The 21,733-nt window shown below is 42.4% G+C and overlaps 1 protein-coding gene across 34 annotated transcripts in view; it reads left to right on the top strand.

Annotated features, from left to right (window-relative positions):
* Positions 1-21,733, top strand: part of LOC109992409 (ankyrin-3-like) — a 158,903-nt gene that overhangs the window by 42,047 nt on the left and 95,123 nt on the right. For 5 of the 34 annotated variants that reach the window (XM_065949377.1, XM_065949371.1, XM_065949364.1 and 2 more), the window contains exon 1: positions 783-1,896. The exons of 2 other annotated variants lie outside the window; for them this stretch is intronic. In XM_065949377.1, coding sequence (XP_065805449.1) covers positions 1,780-1,896 — 117 coding nt within the window. In that variant the 5' untranslated portion in view covers positions 783-1,779. Of the gene's footprint in view, positions 1-778; positions 1,897-21,509; positions 21,631-21,733 lie in introns of those variants that run through there. 27 more of the 34 variants (XM_065949381.1, XM_065949376.1, XM_065949366.1 and 24 more) reach the window with 12 other exon arrangements.

The following is a 21,733-nucleotide window of genomic DNA, read 5'->3' as shown; positions in this document are numbered from 1 at the left end:
CACCGGTAAACACACATGAACAACGATAAATAAGATAAAAGATGAAAACTTCGATTTTTTTATAAATTGACTTTTCTCACAACTCTCTCGTGTTAACACGACTCTAATCGAAAAGTCTGACTTTGTTTAAAGACATACTGAAGGATCAAACGACAAGGATGCACAATTTATCCATCAGCCGTGGTTAGATCTCAGTTTTATCTACAGCAGGGGTTTCTCAACTGGTGGGTTGGGACCCTGAACTGGGTCGCGGAGCCACTTTCAGAGGGTCGCAAATGTGTGACTGGAAAAAAACAAACGTTTGTGTCGTGCGCTTTTTTAACACGTTTGTTTTGTTCATTTTCTTGCTTCAGTTTCCTGGTTTGTACCGACTGAGTGCCCAAATTTTTCACTGAATAAACCGGAAAATATCAGAAATTTTGGTCGCAGTTGTTCAGGGAGGAGTTGGAGGCGGGTCCTCGGGTCAGACGAGTTGAGATCCACTGATGTACATCACCATTTGTTGCCAACCAGGACTTTTGTTTCTTCAACTTCCTGCCAGATGATCCATTAAGAAAATCAGTTTGTCGTCAATAATCATCTGAGTGTAACTACAAGGGATTCAAGCAGTTTGGTTTTAATTATGATGAATTTATTTTAGATTAATGTAATGTTCTGTCTGTGGTTAGCTCTTGTTTTGGAGCGAAGGAAGAAAAGTGTGGATGGAGGCAGCGAAGAGGCAGAGTGAGAGAAGTTTCATAACAGGAGCATCATGACTGCACTCTGCACACTGTGCTATACAGGACGCTGTGTGTGTGTGTGTGTGTGTGTGTGTGTGTGTGTGTGTGTGAGCGTGTGCTATATGCACCCTGTGTGAAGTATCATCATCCTTTTCTCGCTTTTATCTCAGGCAGCTGGTACTGAGCAGAGGTATTCATCCATCCCTCCTCCCTCCTTCTTTTTTTTCTGCTGTCCCAGCTGCTCTCTCTCTCTCTCTACCTCTCTCTGCCCCCTCCTTCCTCAACCCTCCTCCCTCCACCACCTCATCCTCCTCCTCCACCCCCTCCTTCTCCTCCTTTCTCTTACCTCCTTTTCCTCTGTCATTTCCATCCTGTTCACATGTCCCGGCGAGGCGTCGGTGACTAGAGCGTGTGTGTTTGTGTGTGTGTTTGTTGTTTGAACATTGAGAATGGCTCAGCTCAGGTGCAGGCATCCGGCTGTGGGGACCAGTCCAGCAGGACCCAGGACCAGTTTATTTACCCAGACAACAGAGCTCTCTTCTGGGCTGAAGGCTGGAGCTTGAGCCCATAGTTGGACCTCCAACCTTGGAGCTCTACTTCTTGTAACTGAACTGTTTTTTTTTGTATACCTTATTCTTAATCAAAAGGACAATCTGAACTGACTGTGGATCATTTGAGTAGCTCTTTTTTTATTTGTATGATTGGCACTTGTTTTGCACTTTGATTGGAGTCTGTGGAGACGCTTCAAGAGGTGAAACAAGAGGAGTGTGTCCTGTCTCCGTCCTGCCCCAAAGTGCATCTGCTAAGTCTGGATAGCTGACGAGGGAAATAAAGAACAAAAGAAAAGAGGGCAAGAGTTACAAAAAAAAAAAGGAGAGGAACATCCTCTTCCACACACCTGTGAGGGCTCCTTCTCGGACAAAAGCCAAGAAAAGGAGGGACAAAAAAGACAATCAGGAGCGGAGAAGAAAAAAAGGCTAAAGAGGAGACTCCGTTCCCTCCGTTCATCCCTCCTGCGCCCCCGTTTCCCACCTGTGAGGATTAATTGGACTGGAGCAGCATGGCGCACGCCGCCTCGCAGCTGAAGAAAAAGGCGGATGAGAATCTCAACGCTGTGGAGGATGAGAAGGAGAAGAAGAAGGCGGCAAGGAAGCGGTCGCGTGAATTGAAGAAAAAGGTAGAGAAAAAGAGGAAAATGAGGAGGAGGAAAATAACAGGGAGAAAGAGACAAAGGGAAAGTAATGGAGGAAAGAGAGCTGACAGGGGAGAGAGAGAGAGAGAGAGAGAGAGAGAGAGAGAGAGAGAGAGAGAGAGAGAGAGAGAGGCTGGAGACGTTTCGGTCTGGTGGAGGTTCTCTTTTGTCATGATGCAGCCTTCTCACACACACACACACACACACACGCACGCACACACACACACACACACGCACACACACACATGCACATACACACACCAGTGTGATAAGAGGGGTGGTCCCAATGGGAATAATCAGGGAGGGGAGAAGGAGGGGTAAAAGACAGAAAGATGGATGAGAAGAGAGCTCGGACAGGGAAGAAAAGAACGATAACAAGGATTGGCTATAGAGGACAGTTTGGTATTTTAAGCAGCGGTGTTGCTATTAATATGTGTGTGTGTGTGTGTGTGTGTGTGTCTTTGAGTGTGTGTGTAGAAATGATCACCTGTTTTTGACTCCTAAATACTTAAAAAAAAAAGTCTGTCATGCACACACCCACAGACACACACTCTCAAGTTGCTTGTTTTTGTCTTTTTGAAACTTGTCATTTGTAGAGGCGTACCTCCCTGTGTGTGTGTGTGTGTGTGTGTGTGTGTGTGTGTGTGTGTGTGTGTGTGTGTGTGTGTGTGTGTGTTTGGGAATTGTCCTCAGTCACCCCGCTTTGTTGCCATTAAAACTTTTGTATAAGAAATCTTTTTTTTAATCTTTATGCCATCACTTTGCACATCATACGTCCCCTCATCCAGTCTGATAAAAATATTGTGCGTCTAGGTGTGTGTGTGTGTGTGTGTGTGTGTGTGTGTGTGTGTGTGTGCGCAGACACTATATTTTGTTGGGCAAGATTTTGTGAATTCATCGGAGGAATCTGCACTAAAGCCAAAAGCGTCATCAGTCACACCCTGCGGTTAGGTGTGGGTTGATTTGGTGCATGTGTGTGTGTGTGCGCACATGCGACACTCTACAAGGAGGGACCTGGTTTTGTCCGCACACGCACACACACACACACACACACACACACACACACACACACACACACACACACACACACACACACAGACACACATACATCCATGATCTGATCAATAGGTCTGACTTGAAATCAATAATCACACTTGCTGTTGTGACATATTTGACATAACAATTCAGCTGAAGGCTTCAGTGATAGAATAACTTTGTCCACCTCAGTGTGTGTGTGTGTGTGTGTGTGTGTGTGTGTGTGTGTGTGTGTGTGTGTGTGTGCGTGTCTAGCTGTGATTGTTGCGGTGCTCTAAATCATTGGTGTTGGGCCCTTCGTGTGTACATGTTGACATTTCAGCTTGTGTGCATGTGTGTGTTTTTTGTCTGTGTGTGTGTGTGTGTGTGTTCATGCTGAATATAGCCTGAGGTCATCATTAGTCCGGGGTTAGCCACCTGTCACAAAGAGTCAATAGCGGTGACCTCATTAGCATCAAGGTCGGAAGAATGTAGACTCTAGAGGTGACTTCTAATGGTGGACAGAGTCCTGAGTTGTTGCTGAGAATAAGTGCCAAAAAACAAACGTGCTATATTTTTACTGAGACAAATTCTGACAGTGTCCTAAAAATGGCGATATACGACGCATGTATGTTCAAATGACCAAGCCGTTAGCAGTGGCTCATGACTTGAGAGTAAGTGCTTTTCTTTCTGCACGCTTTGACGTCCATTTTCAATTTGCAGATCAAGAAATCTGATTTTTTTAAAAAGCAGAAAAAAAATCTTTAAAAAAAAGTTAAATGCTTGTCTGAAGTTTAAATATCTTTTCTTTGTTTTTGGAAGTGCAGAAAATAAAGACAAAACAGTGCTAGGGAGTAAACTCATGGTGTCAAATGTTGTATGATAGAATAGAATAGATGTTTATTGCCATTTGCACAGGTACAGGACAGTACAGGTACACTGGAATTCTTGTGTGTTTCTCCCTGAGTCAGCTTCATCAAAAAAAAGTTAAAATTATATATAAAATAGAAAAGCAGCAAAAGAAAAAAAAAAAAGAGTCGAAAAGTACAAATAAATAAAAAATAACAGCTAAGTGAATTAAAATAAACTGTACAGAAACTATACACTGTATTAAAGCAAAGATATAATACAAAAAACAATAACAAAGGGGAACACTGTACAATGAAATGAAAATATAAATATGTTTTCTTGTCATGATGTCATGCTAATTTCAAGTATCACACTTATTAATGTAATATCATTTTTATTTTTTCAAGTATTACACATAATTACATCATTTTATTGATCACAGGAACAAATTACCCCAAAGCAACCACCATTATTCATGTTTTTTAAATGTTGTGTTGCATCAGCCTTTTTCTACCAAAAGGAAAGATGTGATGAACTGCGACATAAATCCTTGTTAGGTACACACAAGTGAGGAAATCAATCCCTACACTACAGGTCCTCTCTTAGAGTTTCGACGGTGTTGTAAATCACATTACAATCCACGTTTTGACGCCAGTGATCGATTTGAAGGCATCAGAAAACACAGATTATTCTCTGCCAAAGTGGATGTGTAATCCAGATCGACCGCACAATGACGTCTTTTCATCGAACGCAGAAGGGGATTCAGGGTAAAACTCAGACATCGACGAGTCACAATAGCCTGACTGTGATCAGGGGAGGAGGAGGGAGGTTTGACCTTGACAAAACAAGCTGACAATCTGAGCCTGAGTGATCTTTAATGGCGTTTCTATTAAAGCAACAGGTGAGAGAAACGTGTTGCTGTGTAGTATTAAGTGTGTGCGGGGTGACATCAGCACTTCTCAGTGTTTGTAGTGTAATGCTATAGGGAGGGTATCGCCTAGCCTCGCCTCACTCAAGGTAAATCCATACCACTGTCTGCCCCCCGGCTGATTCTTGGCACCGTGGTACAAAAATATCCTCTCCCTCCTTGGATCACATCACCTCAATTACCTTTTCTTTTCTTTTCCTGCGCTCACATTAGCTCTCCCCCCGCCCGCCTCCTCTGTCTCTCTTGTCCCGTCTCTGTACCTGTTTTCTGTCTCCCTTTCAGACACTGTGGAGATAACAGACGCTACGCTACACTAGGTGTCACTGTCTCCCCCTTTTAACTTTCCTGCAGTCCATCTTTTTACTCTCCCTCTCTCTTATGGGAACATCTCAGTGATTCAGGGAATAAAAAACCCCCTTTGCCTTCTCAGACAAAGATTAGTCTCTTATCATGAGTCAGAAAGTGTTACCGTTGGTTAGCTTAAACGTCTTACCTCGCCCTGGCCTAAGTTCAGAACAACAATCCGTCAATACCTCAAACTGTCTCAGTAACTCCACATATAAAAAGTCTGTTGGAAGGCAGAAAAGTATTTATTTTTAACAACAGTTTGATAAAAATTGCCATATGGCCTCCTGCGAAATCAAGGCTATGGTAGCAACAGGCATTCCTAGCTAGCTCTACAACAAGAGTAGCAAGCTACTTTGCTAGTTGTGTTTTAGCTGTTTGGCTTCAAGCTTGGGTTATAGAGTTTTTAACAAAAATGTTTTACTCAATTTTAGTCAAAGTTAATTTATGTTGTCACTTTCTCCTTTGTTCAGTCTGTAGGCTACATCGGGTTAGCCAATAAGAGCTAGATTCGGCTCGCCTGCTTAGCTTTAATTTATGATAGCATGCACAGGAGAAACAGGGGAAACAGCTAGCTTGATTCTTTCGAAAGTTGCATTAGTTTACAGCAGAATTGTGAAGCGCACTTTATCCTTTTTCTGGATTCACTGTGTTTTTTTCATTGGCCCTCCTGGTTACTCTATCGTTCACACTTCTACTACATTTTAATACACATCACTTCTGGTAATGTCCTCTCTTTGTGTACATTTTCTTATATAACTGAATTAAGTAATGCTTTCCGACCAGTTCATCTGGACGCCAATCCTGAGCGCATTATAGTGCGTTTATGTTTCTGTGCTGCAGGAAGCTGAGAACAGAAGTCATGCATTATGAACACCACAGGGACCAATGTAGCACGGCTTCCAGTAAAGCTATTACTGTAGCTGCAGGCTTCAAACAAACATGCACTACTTATGGACGAGCTATGCTGCGCTAGTCATGTCTCCTGTAGCTTCTGCAGTCAGTCGGTCTTTTGGTTCGCTGCCAGGTGGAACTGGCAGTACTGGTAGACTGCTGATGAGTCTGGGTGTGGATGAGTTTCTGTTTTGGTGATTTCCAGCTCTGCCACAATATGTGTCTACGGTGCACTTCTAAATATCTTCCCCTTTTCTTATTGAAGCATCACTCATTATGAAAAGTGTAGCCCCAATATTGGTATTTGTGCAAAGAGCCATCTGTGGGGGCTGACCTTCCGGCGCAGAACAAGAGAGTGATATTTCCTTCAGCAGGGGCTGAAATTGGCAGCAGGGGCGGCTTCATTGTGACAAAAAGCTTGAAGGCAGAGACGTGATATGAAAACACTTCTCTAAGTGAAGACTGCTGGCATCACTTCGACTCGTCTGCTTGTTTCCTTTATCAATTCAGCCCTCATGCTTTTAGCGACGGTGCGACTCCAGACTCTGAAGCAATCAGTCTCACCTCTACTCTGCCCTTCGTCTAAAATAAAAACCAAATAGGCAATAAACAGATACAACAAACCCCTATTAAGCAAAGCATCAACCATGCAGCTTGCAAACACGAGCTAACACCTTGTGAACAGCTAGCCACTGAACATAAAGGAGGAAAGAGGTGTTCAATAAATAAGGAAACACTTGAGGATTTGAAACTTAGATTTGGGAAATGAGCCAGTGGGTAAGATGACCTACCTCCTGCAACTGGGAAAATGTGTATATGTTTTTGACAATTAATCACATACATTATTTATATCTGGCTCTATACATTAAGGAATAGTTTGCCCAAAATGTGTACAACAGATCCAGGGAAATTCTTTGTAAGTGAAAACGATCAGCCAAAAAGAGATTCTCATTCTGTGAAAAGTGCAACGAGATGTAGCTCTTAAAGAGAAACTTCAAAATGTAAAAAAAATGCAGATTAGGTGACTGCTGATGCAGATATTCATTCTTTCTAGCAGCTATACACCGTTTCACCGGGGCGGAGGGGTGGAGGGGGCTTACATCTCAGCAGAACATTCGCAGAGATGTCGTTGATGTTTTCTAGTTTGAAGTGAGAGGTGTGGGGGGGGAAGGGGGGGAAGGGGGGGGAAGGGGGGGGAGGTGATGGAAATGCTGGAAACGCTGGTTCTTCAGAGGTTTATTTTGGGAAAGACTCAATTCTCTTCTCCACTCTGCCACCTCGCCACCCCCTACACCACCTCACCTCCTCTCTTACTCTCTCTCTCTCTCTCTCTCTCTCTCGCTCTCTCTCTCTCTCTCTCTCTCTCTCTCTCTCTCTCTCTCTCTCTCTCTCCTTTATCCCCCTCCTTCCCTCCTCCCCTTCCTCCCTCGCTGCATCTCTGTCAGCTGGCAGAAGGCTGTATTGTTCTGCCACACTTCTGCTTCTGGGACTGGGGGGAGGAAGCAGCATCAACACACACACACACACACACACACACACACACACACACACACACACACACACACACACACACACACACACACACACACACACGAGTCCCCTGTGAGCCGTCATTGTCCCACATTAATCCCTCGACACTTATTTCAGCCAAGATTCATATTTGACGCCTACATATTCTTTCTGCTCTTTAGCCAGTGAGTCTATTTCTCTTTGTTCCCACCAGATCTGCTGCACACATATAAATATTTAATCCTTACAACTCTTATTGCCCTCTCTGTATAAACACAACTATAGTTTACATCTCTGTAGAAAAAAGCAGATTCCATTACAGTAAAAGAAAAAAAGTATAGCTTATTTTTTCATCCAAAAATGAAAGTTTATCTGTAAAATATTTTTTAAAAAACAAGAACTTGTTTGTGTAAGAATTCAAAAGGTCTTTGAGTTTAGAAGATTTGGTGTCAACATCTCCTCTTCGTCTCTGAATCTCTTGCATATCTTATAGAGTTAATTCATCTCTAAATGTTGCGCCGATATAAACATTAAAAAGCAGTGAAGCTTGTAATTGCTTTCAAATAACATTTCGTGCAACACGACTCCTAATTGCAAAAAGACAATCATGCAACACACACCGTGCTGATCGTATGAAGATGTTGCTAAATACTACAAAATGTATGCACCAAGCAAGCAATGTGAGAACAAGTTCTTCAATACATTTTTAAATTGTAGATGAACAGATGAAATAAATGAGAAAAAGTCACTCTTTCAAGCTCCTCAAATGACATCATTCTGCTTTTTTTTAATCCTCTTTGGTAACAATGATCTTTGTGTTTTCTGAACGATCTATGAGACATTTAGATTGATTTTCCAAAGTTTATTCACATTTCATAAACAAAATAATTGATTCTTCGAGCGAGAGAGAGAACAATTAACAGGCTGATTGATAACCAAAACAATCAATATTCACTGCTCTTGATTGCTTCTTTTCTGCTCTCTCTTTTGCATACCACTTGTTCTAACTTAATCTAATCCATTCTCCATTGACGCGATTCATCAATCACTTTGTCACCTAAAGGCAAAGTAGAAAGACACAGGGTGAGACGTTGAAGATGAAGAAGTATACGGGCGGATGTTCTGTACAGATGTTCAGCTAAATTGATCTTTTTTTTTTGTCATTTGAGGGTTTTACAGATTTAATCCTGAAGGCTGTTCAGAGGAGATCAAACATTTTGATGTTTAGGGATTAAATCAAATTGCATCAGGACTTTTTTAAAAGCACAACAACAGACAGAACAGAGGGAGCTGTTTACAGTCTTCAAACGAACACTTAACATTTTAGTCCTGACGAGAATATTAAAGGTGTAGTATGTAGAATTGCATGACAATGTTTACATTCATATATCAGAGAGTAGCAGAGAGAACTCCCATGATTCCCCGCTTTTACACAGCCTAGAAACAAACACTGATCAGCTTTTTACCCTTAACCTAACCCAAAATCATGGTATGGTATCATAGCTTTGTAGCTTATGGTAGCATATCATATGGTATCTTATCGCATCGTAGCAAAGTTAGTCTTATGGTGTATCTTATGCTAACATAGCACAAGCTTAGGGTATCGTATCGTATCAGTGTCTCAGTTAAACTACCCCCCTTTAAAATGACTAAAATATAAAATAATGTTACTATCACATAATGGCAACTGAACAAAAACAATGTTCCTCTGTCGTCAGTGGAATGCAGTGTCATTTGTAAGATGATGGTAAGGTTTTAAAAAAGCTTTGCACACGTGGAGCATCTTTAAGCTGGAGCGCCAGATGCCAACACAGACTTCTGACAGCACTCAGCTCAGAAGACAGAAACAAGTAACCTAACTGGAGAGCGCGAGAGAGAGAGAGAGTGTTATGAATAATAGAGTGACTCCATTACAGAGCGAAGGAGAAACGACAGCTGGAGCGGGAGAGAAGAGATGAAATCTGGAGAAAATAAAAAAAGGGATTAAGAAGGGTTAGTGGGAGGGGGAGAGGGGGGGAGGAATGAGGAGATGGAGAGGAAGAAAGAAGTTAATAAGTTTGCATGTTTTGCTCCATCTCATTGACTGTAACGCGGCTCTAGAGAGGGTTTCTGCGCCTTAGGATTGGTGCACAGTGTGCCAAGCGTCCTGATTGGTTGATCGGGGGGAGGAGAGGGTTAGAGGGGGGGGAGAGGTAACACTTCACACCCCCAACATGCTGAGATACATGAGAGAGAGATGAAATCAAATTAAAAAAGATGGGGACTTGGTGGGTAGATATGTGGAGTGAGCTGTAGGAGAGCCAACTGATGAAGGGGTGGAGAAATTGTGTGGTGAGATGAAGGAGTTTGGGTGGGGGGGGGTGTGTGATGGGGTGGGTGGGTGGGTGGTGGTTGGGGGGGTGGATAAGGATGTTGTTAGTTAGCCCTTTTATCCTTCTTTCCCCCCCTGCTTCCCTGCAGCTCCGCTCTCTCCTCTAATGTGGAGGATCGACATTAAGAACTGGGACGCTCCATTCATTTATCCACACACACACACACACACACACACACACACACACACACACACACACACACACACACACACACACACACACACACACACACACACACACACACACACACACACACACACACACACACACACACACACACACCCTCATCCCAGCGTTTCCTCGTTTCACTGAACACACCGATGTTTTTGTTTTCGTTCTCTACAGCTGGATTAGTGTTTCGCACGGTGAAATCACAAAATATTCAATTAGCTGGACTGAAATGAGAAACCTCTTTGTTTGTATGTGGCAGTGATGATGTCATACATAAAGCAGCCCTAGCTTTTTGTTAGCTGAGATGAGCTGAAAATTGAGTTTTTTTGCTGCTTGTTTTAGCTTAAATTGTTGTTAAACGGCAAATTCAAGCGAAGTAATCCAGTGTTGTTATATAACACTATGTGCTTTTAAAACTTGGTTTATGAATATTACCCAGTTTCGGGGCTTCCTTCTGGTGACTGGCTCCATTTTGGATTCGCTTCTTAGCATTGGTACATTGTTGGACTAATAACAGACTTGAATTGACCCCACTATATATCTTGCCTACATTACCCATAATGCCACTACCGCTGTTTTCATACATGCACCCCTGATTAGAAAATTTCAGCACAGCCTTCCTCTAAAATATTCTTGAGTTGCCCTTCCACAAATGTCCCACGCGTCTTTAAGAGAACGAGCGCCGATACAGTCGGGTATCATCGCCCCCGCCCCACCTCCTGAATATCTCATATTAATTTTCTGGAGTTTAGTGCATGTGTGAAAGGTTATACTGTGTGTAGCAAACAGTTTTGATGGGTTATGTTATTTAATGCTCTCAGCGGCTAATTTAGCCTCGATAAACTATTCTCTTAAGTCTTGATCTCTCTTCTTTACTAACTCGTCACCCATCACTGTTAGTTTTTTAACCAAACTTCAAGTCTTCACCTTTAAACAGAAGGGACTCAGTGACATCACAAGGGGTGCTGGGTTAGCTCAGTAAGTGAATCATGCGCCCCCTGTACACAGACTGTAGTCGGGTCGCTGACTCCTGATCAGCAACCGTTTGGTGCATGTCATTCTTCACTCTCTCATCCCAGCATTACCCGTCTCCCTTCAGCTGTCCTTTCTAATAAAGGCAAAGTGAAAAAAAGAAAGACATCAGATTCGATGCAACTCCCTCCGGAGCCTTAAAAAAAGAATGATTGATCAAGAAAAATCAATAAACTAATAGTTTTAAGAGATCTCTTATCCAGCGTACCACAGACTCAATCAGCTGTTGCTATGACAACATCTTAAAGTTCAGACTTGTAACTTTTTCTTTGTGAAAAAGAAAATACACCCAAACGATGCTCCGTGTTGTGCTCTCATGTTGGTTACAGCATTCGGCAGAAAAGACTCAAATATTTAAGTGAACGCTTCAATCAGGGGAACAGAGAAGAGAGAGAAAACCGGGGGGCAGGATTATGCGTATGTTCTCAGTGGGTGAGGTGTTGATTAGTGGAGTGTGCCCAGCACGGAGTCACGACACAGACAGGAAGTGCGGTGTGTGTGTGTGTGTGTGTGTGTGTGTGTGTGTGTGTGTGTGTGATTGTGAGAGGGAGTCCTCTCCGCTGTTTTAATCCCAGGGTGCAGCAGACATTTTGAAGGTGAGCAGCCTCTTGAAGGAGGAGACCTGTCTGCATCACACAGACGGAAACAGACTGACAGACAGATACGCAGACAGACAGACAGACAGACAGGATCACCTGTCGAGGGTTTTCTCAGCATGTGGTAGAAGTGTGAAAGAAAGTGTGCCGATTAAGCCACAAGCAGTACTTGTTTGTATTTTAGTCATGACTGTACGGACATTTCTTTTTTTTGTAGTTTACAAAACTTGAAAACCAAATTTTTCTAAGGCGAGTTTAGTTTAACATGTGATTGGGTTTTTAAGCAGATTTCTGTGATGGACATAGAAATATAAGAAGAAGACATGCACTAAAGGAGAGGTGTCAGAGTGAGGGGTGCCACAGCGAGAGCTCCTGAGCAGGTGGAGGTGTTCGGTGCCTTGCTCAAGGCGACCTTGGCAGTGCTCAGGAAGTGGACTGGCACCTCTCCAGCTACAAGACCAGTTTCCAGACTTGGTCTGTTCCGGGACTTGAGCCGGCGACCCTCCGGTTCCCTACCCAAGTCCCTGCAGACTGAGCTACCTCCGCCCAAACATCATGATATCCACTGAAAGTGTAAATAAAGTGAATTTTATGAAAACATACAAATCATTCGGGTTTGATCAGATCTGACCGAGTAATGACACTGAGAAAGAGCAAGAATCTTAATGCAAAGTGCAGCGAAGTGCAGTAAGATACTTTCTCCATCTTCATTTTGTTCATACATTTGTAGGTAGACTGATGAGTTTGCATCAACAGTGTTTAAAGTGTGTCTTTTACTGAACTCCAGACCAGATCACTGTGCAGGGTTGACGACTTAATGTTGCTTTTTGAGACGTTTATTTTCATGCATTGACCCGAACTTTGTTCAGAGAGATGTAGCATCTGATCCAAAATCACTGCCCTCATTAACATGATTCCTCACTGTCTCTCTCTCTATAGAATATGTATCCATGCTGCTGTATATTGATCCACTGATTGTATTTGATTTACATGTCATGCACATATTGAGCCCAACCCTCCTGGGTTCTATGAGACACCAGAAACACAGTCGCTGTGGTCCAACAATTCATTCCTTTCACAGCTCAGTCTTAATCATCAAACCAGAAGAAATCAGCGTTAACGGGAGACATGTTTAAAGGTTATCTACTCCTCTGTTTTAGAAATATATCCAACTTCTCCTTAGGCTCTTCTGGGATTTAAGAAAACAGAACAGAGCAGAGGAAAAAAAGGCTTCTGTAGTTCAGTGCAGAATCTCATTCAGCATTTATGTCTTTCTACGTTCAATACAAAAAGTAAAGAATGTTCTCGGGGTTTGCTTTCCATAATATAGGACAAATAAGCATCCGCTACGGTGCAACATTTCAAAACTTTCAGCTTTTGGGATTTTAACAAAGTCAAGGACTAGAACATTTTGTTTGCACACACAAAAATACAGCTCCCATGAACATTTAAATCACCAAAACTGTCACAAATACTCTCTTCTGAAGTGAAATGTTCATCTCTTTTGTTATCTCCTGTGCCCAAAAAACATTGTTCTCTTTTTCATTTCTATCATTCTGTGAAATTGCCCGTTATTGTCAAGCTCAGATGTTAAACCCGTGATAAAACCAATCCAGCATCAGGTCATCAAACACCAGCTGTTTTAGTCAAGGAGAGAAGAAGAATAACATACTCTCTGCTCACTTGGATGTCACGTCAGCGTTTTTTAGCTAATGGCAATAGTTTTGAGATGCATGCAATGTGAAGCTAGGAGCTAACTAAAGAGCGCTAATGTTAAAGTCAAAGCTTGATCCAAAGGCAACTGGACCTGGTTGAAGATCTTGAAGAAGTTTCCCCTCTCCTCCGAAAGGCTTCTTCAGTTATAAACTATCTGGTGGACGGAGCTAGAAATGTAATCCTCTGTGGATCATTAGCATGCTAACATTAGCCTGCTGCACACCAATGCAGGACACAGACAATTGCAGCTTGAGCCATGCAGGGACAATTTTGTCCACCTCTTGTGCTGAACGTCTTTGTGTGAAATTAAAGGGAGGGGGGCTAGGAGCTCATGTGATGTTCAGCTCGGTTGGTAAATTGTCTGGAGCTTCTGATAAATGTTGTTTGTTAAATGGGATGAAAACACTCGTAGTAGTAAAGAGTAGAGAAATGTTCTATTTAAATGATCTAAAGGTGAGAAAGTGAACTACAGATTGTCAGATGTGACCGTGGCAGTCTCAGCCCAGTGAAGGTGACTGGTCATGGTCATGAGGCTTCAGAGTCAGCAGAGGGAGGAAATAGCGACGCTGCTGATGTAGTACATACTACTAAAGTGCTCGATTGATTTCCTGAGCAATTCCTTAATTGCCTTTTTGACTCATTGAGCTGGAGAGCTGAAGGCTGCTGCTCCTGGTGTCTGTTCACTGCAGGCGCCATCGTTGTTGGCCGTCTTATTTGTTGAAACAGAAACAGGATAAAGTTTGACTTAAATTTCAGTTCCAGGTATTAACTGTTCCTCTAATCCGCTCAGATTATTATACACTCACACTTCATTGTTGGGTTTCCTTAGTTAAAGTTTGGTTTCAAATTATGACCCCTTTTTCGCTCCCTCTTTGTATATTAATTGAAAGTCATATCTTGCTACATAATTGGTCAATCTCAGGATAGATCCTTTAAGCCTCTCGGAGTGACAGCCAACTTTTCAAAGTGTCCGGTTTAAAGATAAAGCAATCGCATTGACTACTCCAACTCCTTACTGGAGGGTCTTCCTGCGTGCACATCCTCATTTAAACCTCAGCAGATGATCCAGAACACAGCAGCACAACTTGTCTTCAATCTACCCAAAAGAGCACACTCTGTACACCTCCCTCAGTCACTGCTGGCTTCAAATCCAAAACCCGTTTTGCTCACTGACAAAAGAGCTTTACCTGAACACCTTCATCCAGGTTTATAAACTCTCTTCTATAGCCAATACGCTCTGCTAATGAAAGACGCCCAGTCCAACCTTCACAACATGGGCCCTAAATCTCAAATCAAGACTCTTCTCCTCTGTTACCCCCCCTGGTGGTGGAATGAATAACCAAACTTCATCTGATCTGAAGAGTCCCTTACTACCTTTAAGTAAAAGCTAAAGACCCAGCTCTTTGAAAAGCACATATGCACTTAATGACAGTGATGATGATGTAGATGATTAATCTGATGATGATTTTATTGGGGATTATGTTGGCATTGATTAGAATTTTTATGCTGATTATTTACATGGATGAACGAGATTCCCACTGTCCCTACCTACGTACTATCCAGCGAAACCACAGCCAAGGGAACCTGCTTGGCAGAACCAACGGGGAAAAAAGACTCTGTTGAGCTTGATGGTTGTTGATTTTGTTTTTTAAAGAATCTTCTGCCGTACACCCTGCGCTCTGCCTGTCAGCACCTTTGTCTGTTCGGACTTGAAGCTGCTCGTTTGCACTTACTGACATTGTTTCCTCCTCTCTAGATCCTTGCTGGTGTTATCTCTCTTTAGGCGTCTTCTCCTCCACACAGATTGTTTACCTCAATTCAATCAAAGCTTGCTTAAACACAAGTGGACGATTTAAGTTGATCTACAAATTTCAGAAACTGTAGTTTGGGCCGTGGTAAATCCTACCAGATCCATAGACTTCAAGACATTTCATTATAACATCAGTGTATGTGTTTTTTAGTTTTTTTTGCAAGACTGCAATGCTTCTTGCAAGCTTGCTCACAATCTTATAAACCACTTTCTCTAATTCTCCGCACTTTAGAAAATCTCCAGACAGTCGGGATGGACTCTAAACAGCTGAATCCATGTAACCTTAAATGCCCCTTTTCCTGCCAGCCCTCTAGTAAAAAGTGTGTGTGAGACGTTTGGGTGCAAGGAGGCAATAGTCTGAAACATTCACCAGGAGCGGGAGGGTGGGGCGATGATTTTTTTCTGCTTTGTAGTCTTTACTGCTAGCCTCTCTTGCTTTATACTTTCAAGATTGTTCTGGAGAAGCATACTATTTAAATGTTGCAATGATGCTAACCTAGAAACAGCCTCCACAACTGGAGACTCTTCCTTGTCCTCCTGCATGCTCTACCTCTTTGATCCCCTCACCTAAACCACACAGAGTCTTTTGACAATCTCCTGCTGTGAGGTGCAGGTGTGAAAGGAAAGTCTGTACATTTTTTAGATTTGCATGTTCTTAAATTGTCTAGAAAACGTGAAGAGATTATGTGTGTAAAGGGTTTCAGATTGTAGATTACAGATGTTGCAGATGTCTTTAAAACAGTAGCTCATCTGCATGCATGAAGGGCTGGTTTTGTTGATCCCGTGCAGCACACTCTGCAGCCCGGGATATTGCTCTGTGGGCCAGGACAGATGTTAATTTATTCATGAGCAGCGCTCTGTCTCTGTCAGATGACATTAAACCAAACAGTGGTACAGTAGCTGAAGATTTTCTCCTGTTTTTTCCTCTGTTTTTTGGTCCTCACTGTGTTTGGTCTTTGCAGAAGTCAAGTCAGATTGACGGTTTGACACCCAGATCTGAGCGGACAGTCTGCCTGAAGGTGTTTCTGTCTGATCTCCGCTCCCTCCTCTGGGCTGGTCATGTCTACCTTCTCTCACACACACACACACAAACTCGGACATACATACACATATATATATGCCTTACATCAGCACTGCCTGTAATCCAGCAGCAGCAGAGCGACGTCATCTCCCTCATCCAATCAGGAGACAGCGGCACACATCTGCCAGCCAATCATATGAGGGCTAATGAGGGGGACAGAGGCTGAAGAAGAAGTAGTTGAAAAATAAAGAGTCCCTGACACACACAGCAGCATGTGTCTGATGATGTCTGGAGTTTGAACATCTTTGAAAGAGGCTATAAATATGCCAAACCACAGTGATGATTCAGCATTTATAAGTATCATTACAGAGATCACAGATTTGGAATATCTCACTTTGGAACTGCAAAGGAGATGTGAAAACAAGAGCAGAGAGGAGGAGGAGGAGGAGGAGGAGGAGGAGGAGGAGGTGAGGAAGGAGATACGCTGTGTTTTCAGCCTCCCATCGAGTGCTGTGAGAGTCCTGAGACTGCAGTAGACAAGCAGCCAATCAGATTGCAGCACTCCACTGCCAGGCTGAGGCACTCACAAACATACAGTCAAACACAAACACACACACACACACAACCTGTGCATCCCTATAGCAGCCCATTCCCTGCTGATTTCATAACATAAACAGTACAAAATAGATGTTTTTAAATAGGTTTGAAAGTAACTGAGTTTTGATACAGAATCAATAAAACTATTGATTTAGGATTTTAAAATGAGTCCTGGGTGCTGTTATTCATTTTTGTAATATCAATCAGGGAGAGGAAGTCATCGTTAACATGTAGGGAGTCATCTGACTGTTCACATGTGTGTCTGTTTTGCTGCAGTGGATGCAGTACCGCTTAATGACCACTAGGGCCTGATAGTGGACCTGCAAATTAATGAGCAGGAAGCAGGCAAGCTGAGGTTAGTGTGTGTGTGTGTGTGTGTGTGTGTGTGTGTGTGTGTGTGTGTGTGTGTGTGTGTGTGTGTGTGTGTGTGTGTGTGTGTGTGTGTGTGTATATAGGTGTGTGTGTCTCCTATTTTTTGTACCTAATAATCCCCTTTGTTGCCTTCTCTGAAGCCTGTTTTTGTTTTACTTTTTTAAGATTTTAAATCAAGAGACAGAATCAAGGAGATGAAATAATTTTATAACCAGAGATCACATCATTAAAGTACTCTGTTTATTATTGAACTGATACTGATAAGTATTTTTTATTAAAAAGAAATCCCTCCTGAGCTTAAATGATTCCTAATTGAGAAAGTTCACATTATATTTGACCACTTGAATTATTCTTACAGTTAAAGATACGCAAAGAAATATTTTTATGACGATCTTTTGATCCCTCGCCTGAAGCATGTTTCATATTGGAACAAAATAAAAAAGTCATAATACAGGTGAAACTTTGTATTGATATTGTTATATCTATACTTGTGGGCTGCAGCCACGTGGTTAGTGGTTAGTGGTTAGTGGTTAGTGCTGTTGCCTCAAAGCAAGAATTGGTTCCTCGTTCAAATCCCCCGTCGGACAGGAACCTTTCTGTGGTCGTGGTCGGTTCCCCTCCGGGTACTCCGGCTTCCACCCACAGTCCAAAGACATGCTCGTTAGTTTAATTGGTGACTTTTAATTGCACGTTGGTGTGAGTGTTATCATGATGTGTCTCTGTTGGTCAGTCCTGTGGTCGACTGGTGACCAGTCCAAGGTGTTCCCCTCCTTTCACCTCATGACAGCTGGGATCAACTCCAGATACCAAACAGGACAAGCGGAATAGATAATGATGGATATCTATAGGTGTTTATTTTAATTCCTAAATTGTGTCTCTTATACCAAAATTTAAACCTTATTTCTTCATACTTTACGACCTCTAAAATCTGCGTTTATACCTGAACAGGTAAAAGGAAAGTCTGTATTGTTAAATGTCTGATAACAGGTTTTGGTAATTGACAGTTTTAGATATACTCTGTGTTACGCTCACATTTCAGTTGATATCATAAACACGTCTCATCAAACGTCACTGACTGAAAGAGCGGCAAACGTCCTTTGAAACATCTGCTGGGTCGTAAAAAAAAAACATTGTCAACCACGTTTGGTTTATATGGGGCCGAACATTTCTGCGTCACATCTGTATGTCATGTGATGTGGCATTGATACAAATCCCCTCGCAAATCACTCGTCCTGCTCGACGGTTTTAATCTATACGTGTTTATATTAAAGATTAAACAGACACGCAATGAAGCCGGTGCATCACTGTGAATTTAGGCGCTTCTGTTGCTATGGCAACCCCTCTCTTTCTCTTGTCTCTTGTCTCCTGTCTCCCTCCTTCTTCCCCTCCCCCCCCCCCCTTCACAGATGTCATAAAACACAGAAGACGGATCATTAACCCAGTGTGTGTTTCTGTGTGTGTGTGTGTGTGTGTGTGTGTGTGTGTGTGTGTGTGTGTGTGTGTGTGTGTGTGTGTGTGTGTGTGTGTGTGTGTGTGTGTGTGTGTGTGTGTGTGTGTGTGTGTGTGTGTGTGTGTGTGTGTGTGTGTGTGTGTGTGTGTGTGTGTGTGTGTGTGTGTGTAACGTGTCTCTCATGGTTAACCCTGATGCTGTGGATTGTTTGAAAGCCTCTGTTCTACCTGCGCTGACAGATGAGACACACTCCTCCTTCTCCAGAGTGAAGACACGAGACAGAGTACAAAACAAATGAGTCCTCAACACATTTAAATAATTGTATCATTAATGTATTTGTAGTCTATTTTTATAGCTGAGTGTCTAAAAGTGATAATTTGCTGACTCATTTCTATATCATTAAGTGTGTTTACAGTCTCATCAGTGTATTTAGAGCCTCATATGGGTTTGATTTCATCTGTGAAACCATCTCTGGAACACAAGCATTATTAGTGTCTCTGTATACATCATGGGGACAGTAGACTATGTTTTTGTTAATTAAGCTGGCTTGAGGTCTGAACTGTCTCTCTCACTGGGACTGCAGCGTGTTGCAGACCTGTGTGAAGGAGGTTTAAGCTGCAGAGGACTGAGGGAGCTAAACAGGAAGTGCTTTGCAGGTGAAGTACCCCACTTGACACGCTTCATCCGAGAATAATCTGCCCTCTTCAAAAGTTATTTTCTGTCTTTATAACAGCACAAGATCCTGATCTGCAGACTGTATTGATCATGCCCCCCCCCCAAAAAAACAAAAAAGCAAAACACAAAGAAATTGTAAAAAAAAAAAATGTATTTGAGAATTTCAAAATAAAAGAAGTTGAAAAACACAATATGTGTATGCTAAAGCTTTAGGTCTTTAATATTTATCTTTTTTTTGTGTTACGGGGGATGACATGCAGCAAAGGGCACAAGTGGGATTCAAACCCACAGCCCCTGCAACTCTGTACATGGGGCTTGCAATATTACCACTTTAGGCTATCGGTGCTCCCATACGTATCCTTTTTAAATAAGTTATACTTACAGGCAACTACTTTCAAGAACAACAAAAAACAAAAAAAAACAAATATGATGAAAGCGACGGCTTACATTAAATTCGCTTTCTTGTCTGACTGACTCACATGTAGCGACTAGTTTCAGGATTCAGCGTCAAGTTCAAGGAGACTTCCCCATGAAAAGTGTCCTTTTCCCTGGATTGACCTGTTAATCTGTTGCAGTCATGATTTAGGCTCCGGTTCATCCGGGGCTATCAGGTGCTGAATAGATCTGACCTTGTCCTATTTTTAGAAGTGTTCATGTTCTGTCGTCGAGTCTGAACATGTTCAGAGGATTACTTGAATGTGTTCTCCTCAAAGAAAGAGGGTGACAGGGATGCAATTTGATTACTCCTGAGTCAGCATTTAATCTTTTGTGAGACGTTCTGAGTAAATGAACCTAAATTAAAGTCAGGTGTACAGGTGTTAGCAGGTTACAAACAGATGTGTAAAAACTCACAGGTCTAAACCTCATCTCTGCAGAGTGACGGTACAAATGATGTCCAATAAACTGTTAAAGAAAAGGACATGACAGCAGTTTTCCTCTGACATCACCTTCAGGGTGGTATGGTCAAAGGTTGTCATCACATCGGTCGTCTCTTAACCGGAAGGTCGGTGGTTTGATCTCCGGCTCCTGCAGCCACATGTCCGATGTGTCCTTGGGAAAGACACTTAACCCCGCTTTACATATCAACCTCTGCCATCAGTGTGAGAATGTGTAGGTGTGACCTGCGGTGTAAAAGTGGTTTGAGTAGTCAGAAGAAGTACTATACAAGCTCAAGTCCATTTACCATTTCACTGTATCTTTGCAACACAGTGAATCAAACTAATATTCTGTCACCATTTCCTGATTAAAAAACAATTTAAAAGACAAAAGGTAGAAATATCCAGAGGCTCATAAGGCCGTATTTTAAGATAAGAAAACATTTTGATAATCCATTAGCATCCATCAGGCAACATATTATTCTATGTTTGTGTGTGCAGAGAGTCTGTTAAGCATGCACAGCCACACCAGTGAAGAAGAAGAAGATAGACATGGTGGATGTAGCAGGTGAGGTTTACCTCAGCGTAAACAAAACAGGAAATGGTTGGAAATCAAGCTGGATTTATTGTTTTTAAAAATACTTACTACAGTTACTAAGATGATACCTTCAAATGTGTTTGTTTTGTCCGGCTGAAGTCAGGACCTCAAATATATTTTATACATATTAGTTTGATACAGAGAACAGCTACAATTCCTGATGCATTTATAGTTATTTGTTGTTTATTATTTTTTCTATTGAATCATGAGTCCTTAAAGCCATGATCATTTTTATGGCATAATGCACATTGATTAATCAGAGCTGAAAGGTATCAGTGATCTTCTTCTGAACAAATCTGAATAGATGGAAATATAAATTTATAAATTACTTTCTTTATTCAGTTAAACTTAAAGTTGTTCTGCCTGGTGCCAGTGCCTTTCGTGCACACACACACACACACACACACACACACACACACACACACACACACACACACACACACACACACACTCAGAGCGGTGTATTGTCCTCTGATCCCGAGTTGTTCCAGTGAGAGTTTGTCTGAGATTAACGCCGGAACTCATCTGTCCCCCCCCCCCCCCCCCCCACCCTTCCCCCCACTGCCTCCACCATGCTCTGGACTTTCTCACTGCAAGCCAGGTATTTTTAGCTGTGACATAATGCCCCTATCCCTCTCTCTCTCTCTGTCTCTCTCTCTCTCTGTCTCTCTCTCTCTCTCTCTCTCTCTCTCTCTCTCTCTCTCTCTCTCTCACATGCACATACAGACGTCCCTCCCCCTCTCCTCACCCTCTCCTCTCTTGCCCCCATCCCTCTCTCCCTGGCTGCCAGGCTATAGGGCTAGCTGCTACAGTAAATTGAGTGATCAGGTTTCTCACTTTGAGCTGCAGGCTGAGAAACATGGCAGTGGAGGAGGCAGCAGACTATTTGGTGGAAGTAAGTCTTTCCTGTGTGTTTACTTTACTTTCACACGCACTTTACCTCCTCCTATCCGGCTGCAATGTTGTTATGCTAACAAGATTTGGGGGGATTTATAGCC

Source organism: Labrus bergylta, chromosome 21 (genome assembly GCF_963930695.1).
Source record: "Labrus bergylta chromosome 21, fLabBer1.1, whole genome shotgun sequence".
Lineage (NCBI taxonomy): Eukaryota > Metazoa > Chordata > Actinopteri > Labriformes > Labridae > Labrus > Labrus bergylta.
Note: the sequence above shows the minus strand (reverse complement) of the source record. Positions and strands in the feature narration are given on the sequence as shown.